The sequence below is a fragment of the Eufriesea mexicana genome, unplaced genomic scaffold (assembly GCF_001483705.2).
Source record: "Eufriesea mexicana isolate 0111107269 unplaced genomic scaffold, ASM148370v2 scaffold2234, whole genome shotgun sequence".
NCBI classification, from domain to species: Eukaryota; Metazoa; Arthropoda; class Insecta; order Hymenoptera; family Apidae; genus Eufriesea; species Eufriesea mexicana.
The window spans coordinates 201883-210857 of record NW_016910327.1 but is presented as its reverse complement, the minus strand read 5'-3'; the positions used below and the strand labels follow the sequence as shown (position 1 = coordinate 210857).

At 27.6% G+C, this 8975-nt stretch overlaps 3 protein-coding genes across 3 annotated transcripts in view; 1 reads left to right on the top strand and 2 right to left on the bottom strand.

The window, feature by feature from the left end:
• The window catches only part of Cda4 (chitin deacetylase Cda4), a 7658-nt gene extending 2906 nt beyond the window's left edge, over positions 1-4752 (bottom strand). The window contains exon 1 of the mRNA XM_017903436.1: positions 4444-4752. Coding sequence (XP_017758925.1) covers positions 4444-4501 — 58 coding nt within the window. The 5' untranslated portion in view covers positions 4502-4752. The remainder of the gene's footprint in view (positions 1-4443) is intronic.
• A 639-nt stretch (positions 4753-5391) lies between these two features.
• Positions 5392-6715, bottom strand: LOC108549872 (coiled-coil domain-containing protein 134). The gene is made up of 3 exons (XM_017903440.1): positions 6397-6715; positions 5851-6060; positions 5392-5738 (listed from the first exon to the last, which is right to left on the bottom strand). Exons 1-3 carry the CDS (start codon positions 6545-6547, stop codon positions 5392-5394), a joined length of 708 nt encoding a protein of 235 aa, XP_017758929.1. The 5' UTR covers positions 6548-6715.
• Positions 6716-6895: 180 nt separating this feature from the next.
• On the top strand, positions 6896-8860 carry LOC108549868 (protein YIPF6). Its single transcript, XM_017903438.1, has 7 exons — positions 6896-7130; positions 7305-7433; positions 7736-7814; positions 7920-7962; positions 8042-8173; positions 8426-8583; positions 8694-8860. Exons 1-7 carry the CDS (start codon positions 7086-7088, stop codon positions 8807-8809), a joined length of 702 nt encoding a protein of 233 aa, XP_017758927.1. The 5' UTR covers positions 6896-7085; the 3' UTR covers positions 8810-8860.
• Positions 8861-8975: the final 115 nt, after the last annotated feature.

Here is an 8975-nt window from a genome sequence, read left to right as displayed (position 1 = left end):
ATATTAAATAATAAAAATACCGAAAAAATAAATATTGAAATTTATCTATGAAAGAACAAATAATACAAAAAGTAAACATGTGTGAAATTGAGAAAAAAATCACAATGAAAAGTCAATGTTATTTTCAACATATTAATGCATTCTCATATTTTTATATATTGATGGTATAAATATTTGTTTTAAGTGGTCTTTTTCGATTCGATTTTGAAATGTACAACATATAACTTGTATTGAAAATTTATTTATTTTATAAAATATTGTATTAAATTTGATCCAAAAACTAAATTTTCTTTAGACAATAATTTTGGGAAGTGTATTTGTTTTACATTCTTCTCCTATAAATAAAATTTACTCGAATTTATTAAAAGCGAATATTTATTTCAAAACAAAAAAAAGTGTTAAATTATGAAAGAAAGAAAAATACGAATGTTATTTCAAGTCACTTCATTTGAAGAATTCCATTGATCTATATCGATTTTATTATCCGTACTATAAAGGTTATTTAATATATGCAGGGATGCAGAATATCTTAAAATTTAAAAGTATCATATTTTAGTTAGATATTCATTTTTTTCTAAAATATATTTATCAAGCTAGGACTAGAATTCTCAAAAATCATGTAGCTCCGTTGCATTACAAGATTTTCTCTTTGCCATAGAAATTGTCAAATGATGCAATTTATTAGTATTGTTATTTATAAACGAAACGTATGCACTATCAAAGCAATGAATGCAGGAAATACGGAATATTTTCTAAACGTTCAATAAAGTTAGACATCAATGACCGTAAATAACCTTGAATAGACTTGGATGGCCTATATGTTCTAGTTGAATGAGCTTGTTTCCGAAAGAACTGAACGTATAGTTAAAAAGATATATGCACCTGTGTATGTAGCACCATCAAAACAGAAAAAAAGAACAAAGAGATCGCATTGGAATTTGGAATTTAAATGAGAGCTGCAACCTTCTCGAAATAAAGTGAGTTTTATTTGAAAAATTGTTTCGCATTACGAATAATATGAAAAATAATCGTTAATAAAGATTAAAATGAAACATCCTATATGTATGAAAAAATTGAACTAAAGATGGAATGCATATTGCATATATGTACATAGAAAGTTAGAAATTTTTATGGAAAATACATTATAAGTGAAATTGTAAAGATATGACAGAAACGACAGAAAAGACAAAGTTTGTTAAATTGTTTAATAAATGTACAATAAATATTTAATTTAATTGTTACTTCAATTACGAGGTTATATTAAGCCACAATTGAGTGTACATATATATGACAGTGTTGGAACATTTATTCAGAAGCGTTAAAATGCTGTTTATTGTAATCATTACTGAAAGAAGGAACTGGAAAGAGAAATAATCGGTGTAGTATCTTTGAGAAAAGAAAGTGGGAATATTAAACATATATTAAATATATGTACATATATGTTACATGGCTAGTGACAAGATCAAGGTACATTGACTTGCTCTCATTGATAAATTCTTATATTCTCAGAACGATAATCATCTTGCAAATTGTAAAATATTTATTTTCTGCTAATGAAAAGAATGTTCTATAGTACCCTCTTTGGTGTAAAAGAAATTTTATGTTAAGAATTACACGTTAGAAAAAAAAGTATTAAACTTCCCACTTTCATTTGAGTAAACATAACCTCAAGGATACAATCGGAATTCCATTCGACTATATGTTAGATTGGCATGTACTAAATTATTCTGAAATTATGCCTAAGAAAGTCTTATAAAGTATGCAAACTATGGAATGCCTTTGAATCGAGTCATTTAATCTTGTCTTTAGAACCTCTACTTGGTTGATACATTGTCATTAATCATTGCGACATTCTTAACACAATCGTGTTTGATAATCGTGTCATGAATATATAATTGCGATAATGCTTTTTGTTCCAAGTACAGACTGAAGAACGGTATAACCTCAAACAAGTCTATTTCTACTTATCGATAAAATGAACCATCTTCTATAAAGAAACCCATTCTACAAAATATTTGTTCATCTTAAACATTTCATAAATTTATATTTTATCCTGTAATATAAATTTTATATTAATTATATTAAAAACGTAAATTATAAATATCAAAAAGTAGTCAAATAGATTTAAAGTGAAAGAATGAGTATCTACATATGGCATGATCAAGCTTACGAATGAGGAAATTACGTATGGATGGGCATTTAATTCGACGGGAGAAGATTCAGATTCAAACACATTGAAATCTTGTACAGATGGACTGTCAGGAGAAAGTAGTATCCCAGGAAGATATTCCTCTACGATCTTATGATATGTATAGGCATGAAATACTCAATATATCGTTTACGATATAAATAATTTTAACATAGAAATAAATTTGAATTATTTTATTTACTTTCCACTAATATATTTAAATAATGTTGATTATTATATTCAGTAAATTTGACTTATGAGATTCACAGTATATTTACTTCACAAATATTGTAGCTGTTTGACTGAATATAGATTCAAATATAAATTTTTAATAATTAAAAACCAAAATCATTCCAATATTATAATACTAACATAAAAATATAAAGTAATATCGAAATATGTCCTTAAATTGGTATACTAGATAATTATATAATCATATTTACATATTTACCGATTAATTTAATAAAAATCGATAATCAATATATCGACTATCGTTACGGCAATCGATACATATGCCGTTCGATGCGCCAGAAGTTAAAATGAAGTCTTTTTTACAAGATTACTTATACCGACTAAATACACATGCAAGAATTGTCCATCACCATAGTTGTTCGTTATTGAAGCGAATCTCGCGTGTGCACAGATGCCAAAAAAGATTGGTTTGGCAGCAAAGTGGAAAGTGAAGGTACTACTCTGGCAATGACGTTGTGGTAAATCGTTCAGGTGCAACATTTCCATCGACCGTGGCGCACGCAGCCATCGCGAACGTACGGTACACCATATACGTAAACGTCGAAACTTATGTAAACAGCAGTGAAACCACCGATCGGGAACCTAATTTAACGGCGCTTCTCCCATGTCGGCATGTCTACTGGTTCTTTGCTTCCTCTGACTTCTTGCTTTTTATCTGTGCAAACTTTATACAAGACACATATAGTGATAATGTAGGGAACTTTCAGCATTCTATGGAAATCTTGTTTATCGTGGAAAATGCTATTTACATAGTAACATGCATTTTACAAATTCTCAAGATGATTCTTTCGAACATCGTCGAGAGCAAATCCAACATTAACTAGAGGTTTTTATAATTTCAGTAAAAAAAAATTAATTAATATTTTTAAGGTTTGTATCTTTTTTAAAAGGTTACATATTATAAACTTTGCATAATAGTTGACCTTATATTGATAGCAATGGACGATGGTATTTATATTACTAGGTTTATATTTTTTCCTTTATTACTCTTAAAACATACTAATGAATTTTGAAAATTTTATAATACATCACACAGTGAACAGATATTAGAATTTCTATTAGAATACTTGAATATTGGTTAATATTATATTGGTTAATTTTGTCCCATTTTCTTATGTCGAACATTACATTAAGTATATAATTTATTAATGACAAGATACTATTTCACGCAATAGGTCAAGGAGTATCCTTGAATTCGATTCGTAGGAAAAGTGGTCGATGAACGTCAATTTACAACATTAAAGAATATTAATAATACATCTTGGTGCGTTTATTTTTTTAATTAATACTAATTTAAATATTGATTGTATTGTTAAATAATTATCGAAATACCAAATAATTTGAACACAAAAAGTGCAATTTCTGACTAATTTTTATTTGTTAGATTACTGTAAGGTTATTTACTGAGGAATTGCAAATTACTAAGAGAATGTCCACAGAAGGTCGTTCTTTCATTGTACCCACGTTTCTAATAAATCGATTGGTTCGATGTTTAATAAAGAATTTCCTTTGGATACTAATAAAATAACGAAAATTTCTAATTATTTCTATATTTTTAATCACAAATTGAACCAACAGATATAAATAATCAATATTTAAATTCATAAAAAATATTCCATTTGTCAGGCTAAAAATGAGAAACATGAAAATCAGCATTCTAATATAATCTGAATGTTCGATAAAAAGAGAATCAAAATTTTCCTCCTGTATTATCCCCACTGCTTTCCAAAAAGAACGGTCATAACTTACGAAGATCTTCTCAAAAACCTGCTTTACAAATAAAAAACAAGTACAATTTACAAATACATGTTCACCAGCTGCGATCCGTACAACTTTCAAAATCTCCCATTTGATTATAATGCATTAATAGTAAATATCGAATCACGAAATTTCTCTCGAAACGACAAATGATCATAATAGGAGGAGACAGGAGTTTTACATCGTTCAACGAGTTCGATCCCTCGTTCGATCTCTCCTCACAACGAGCAGCTGTGCCTTCCTACCTGCGGTGACGGTGAACGCAACAATACAGAGCAGTAATCGACTCCTTCTCGAAATCATCCTTCGTGAAAAATCGCCTCACCAGTTCTCCTTACAGTTTGGTTAAATTTACACAGCACTTGCAGTACCCGCAGGCAAATTTTGTTTTTTTGGTTCGTGATGCACGGATACACTCGTCATCGACGAAGCACTGAAAGAAAGAAGTATCGCGGCACTGTTGCTCAGGGTTTACCAGCAATGGTGTCTACCATGGACTACGGGAGTCAGGAACCGAACGGTAGGAACCGTTCTTAGCTCATTGGCTGACCACTTTCTACCACCATCTCGGTCGTCTGAGAAATCTTCGCTTTTATTCGCATTGAAGCAGCCAGTGGTTTCGTATAAAGCTAGCTAAAAGTCTGGATTTTGGTCAATTTTTAGAAATTTCTTAAACGATCTTGAGCTGGATTCCTTCAAGATTCTACATTTCTAAATGAATTTATGAATTTCTTTGGTACTAAGTCATGTGTCATAAAGTTAAAGATTTAATGGATTATAAGAATTGTATATATTTTTATGGAATTTTCTAACTTATAACCTTAATTCTTAAAAATACTTTAATATATTTAATTTAAATTTTTGGTGCATGGAAACGAAGTTTCAAATTTTCATGTATTTTTTATTTATTTTGCATATATATTTTGTAATGTATAAAAAAATTAGAACTTCCGAATTTTAATAATACATTAAAGAATAGAACAAGGAAAAAAGTATTTTCTTTTTCTGTCTTTTAATAATACCAACACGTACATTTTAAAACCATTTGCCAATCTAAGAAGAAGGTATATAAATACATTTTTGATATTTATAACGAGAAATATAATGTATTTATATAACATTTAAAATACATAAAAATATAATTCATTATTATATATACATGTATGTATGTATTTTAGAAGACATTAAAATACTTAGAACTCGATCTTAGTTATTTGCGGACCCCTCTTCTGTCTTTCTTTCTTTACTAACTTCTTTTTCTTTGTTTTTCCATTGTCTCCCTTTCGAGAGTCAGTACGCTGCCAATAAGGATTGAAATATCCCTGTTCGCGTTTTGTGATATTTAATTCTTGAGATATTAAATGAATTTTCGTAAGCGTTTCCGAATCCAATAAGTATTTCGTCCGATACATGAAATTTAAAGACCAATTTATAATTGAATTCCATTTTTGTTGTGTCTTAAGTATGCGATGTGTAATATGAGGAAAATGAAGAAGGATATCTCCAAAGAATGCTGTGTTTTCTAAGGTAATAAAAATCGCTAAAAAGAAAAATATAATGTTATTTAATTTTGTAAGAATCTGCTTTTTTCAATTTTTAATACATTTATATCTTTATTTGCATAAACTAGAAATATATTTTTTTAAAATTACCATTTTGTATGGTAACATTTCGTGGTAAAGATCTATTATTTGGATTGAAATCCCCATTTTCAATCAATGCTTTACTTGCTTCGATCACATCAATCATTTTTTCACCAAAAACTGTAATCATTTTATACAAACGTTCGTAGTCATCTATTTTCTGAAGACGCTTAATGACTGCAATGTGTTCCTTGCGCTGATGTTCAAATGATTTTTTGACTAATAAGGTTTTAGTTAAGGTATATCTATAAATTTATTGATTAATAAATCAATAAATGACACGATAAGGAATAAAAATTGATGTAATATTTATAATACATATCATTTTCTTGAGATTATTATTAGAAATTATCTATGGAAGATAGGATAATTGTAATATTTACTTTTGAGTATCTAAATAGATCTATATACGCATAATAGGCAGCATTGTTCAATTAAGAGAACAAAATTATAATAAAACAATAACAGTTGTAATGTAATAAATATTTATATTTATATTACTTTAGACTACTAAAGCTATGGTAAATAAAGATTAATTATATTTTAGGTGGATACATAATTCTTCATAAACTTTAATTTGAGATGAACTATTATTTTGCGGCTCTCCACTGATTTGTTCATTCTCGACACGCAGAGAAATATTTTGCGCATGTGCGATACATGTGAACACTGACACGACTACAACATAAATGAGAATGCGTGGCATTTTATCGAATGAAAAACTGTTTAAAATATAGAGCAATATATCAATAAAATACTTGTGTATTAAGGTAAGAAACACTTGTTAAGTGCCAATGATATTTATACTCTTTTAGAAGAAACTTTATAATCTTAATCAATATTTAATCGACGGAACGCAATCACAAGTTTACAAACGCGACATAGCGATAGTGCTACCATCTATTAAATTTCATACATTTAATGTGTCAACGTTAGTGTCGATTTTTCTGAAAGTGATTAAAAGATTTACAGTTACGTTGTAATTATGTGACAAAAATTAAAATCATAATGCGTTTGTATCTTTCTAGATCTTTTTATTAACAACATTAACAGGAAGTATTAAATCATATTAACTTACTACTCGTATAGTAACAACACAATATTTAAGTTATTAAGGAAACATTGTGTGATGGTGAAAATTTAATTCGCATTGTATGCGTATGGTATAATGATTTGATTTGATATGCAAGTATTTGCATTTAACATCTAAGTAATATAATTAATGACTGCATAATTCGAGTTTAATGTCGGCAACAAATATGGCAGCGACAAATGATACAAAACTCGATGTAAGTATGTTGTCCTTAAAATGCTCAAGATGTCTTTTATTTTTCATAAAATACATTTATTCCTTATAATTATACATTACATAATTATAATTTTTTAGTAAAAATATTAAGCATGACATATAATTTTTCTTAAAAAACGTAATAATGTTATTAGTGTAAAATTTTAATTTCAAGTTTAATATTACAATGGAATATGCTGACCCTCAAAATATCGAAGGTGAGTTGACAGTTGGATCTAAGCAAAAATCAAATCTTGAAGAACCAGAATTTAATACTTTAGATGAACCAATAAGGGAAACAATTGTAAGTATACAAACATTTTATTTGTATAAGGAAACTTTTGAAAATAAAAAAGAATTTTCATCATTAAATAAAAAGAAATATTATTAATAAAAAGAAATAATATTATTTAATTCATAATTTATGATCTGTGTTTTAAAATAACCATATTATTTTTGTTAATTTATATTTTAAAATATATTCGCCTTGTTATTGATCTACCATAAATAAATAAGAGTTGATGTTAGATATTTAACATCTAAATTTAAATAAATTTAAATATTATACAGAGATGATTAATTGTTTTATTACTATTTATATTATAGCTCAGGGATGTTCGAGCAGTGGGCAAAAAGTTCTATCATGTTCTGTATCCCAAGGAGAAAGAAAGCTTATTAAAGGAATGTGAGTTACTAAAAATATCTTACAAATTATTATAAATTATAATTTGTGAAATAATTTTATGTAAATTATTAATTGATTTTTGTCAACAAATATTTTTCATTGCAGGGGATCTTTGGGGACCACTAGTATTATGTACATTCATGGCAATGTATGTTCAATTATTTTCTAATGTTCCAAATGTCTTATACTTTATAATTGCGTTCATTACTTTTTGGTTATTATTCTAGGATATTACAAGGTTCTTCTGATACAGCAAATAATTTTAATGATGGGGGACCAGAATTTGCAGAGGTTTTTGTAATTGTATGGATTGGATCTATGGTTGTTACTCTGAATTCTAAATTATTGGGTGGCAATATGTAAGTAATTGTAATGAGTAAACAAAAATTGTATCTTTGCTTTAGTGTTAACTGTTATGATAGTGTATTGCATGGGTATATGAACCTATACATTATTGAAAAATTTGCAAATTTTTATTATTGAAAGATAATGATTAATTTATTTTGACATTCTTTGTTTTATAAATGTAAAATATTACAACAAAAAATGAGTGACACAAGTATCTGCATTTTATTTAGTATATTTAATAAACATTTTAATATTTGTTATAGATCTTTTTTCCAAAGTATTTGTGTCTTAGGATATTGCTTGTTGCCAACTGCCATTGCTTTAATTTTATGTAGAATCATACTAATGGCAGAACAGACTACTTTTTTATTCAGTCTAAGATTCATTATTACTATGATTGGATTCATATGGGCAACATATGGTTAGTATAAGTTTATCAAGCTTTACACATAAAAATCATTCTGCATTAAAGTTTTAATTTTCTTAGAAATATGATATATATATGTATATATATATATATATATTTTTTAGCATCAATGGCATTTCTTGGTGATAGTCAACCCGTAGGAAGGAAGGCTTTAGCTGTATATCCAATATTTTTATTCTATTTTGTAATTTCATGGTTGGTTATATCTCATACTACATAAAATAAAACGTAAGTCGAGTACAATAAAAAGATTGTACATTGCTCCATATTTGTGCACAAAGTAAAAAAGAAATTAAAAATCGGATAAAGTATTGCTTACATCATACTTCGAAATTTGTAAAATTCAAGTATATGGTATGTGTCAAGATTTGTAGATAAAAGTTATT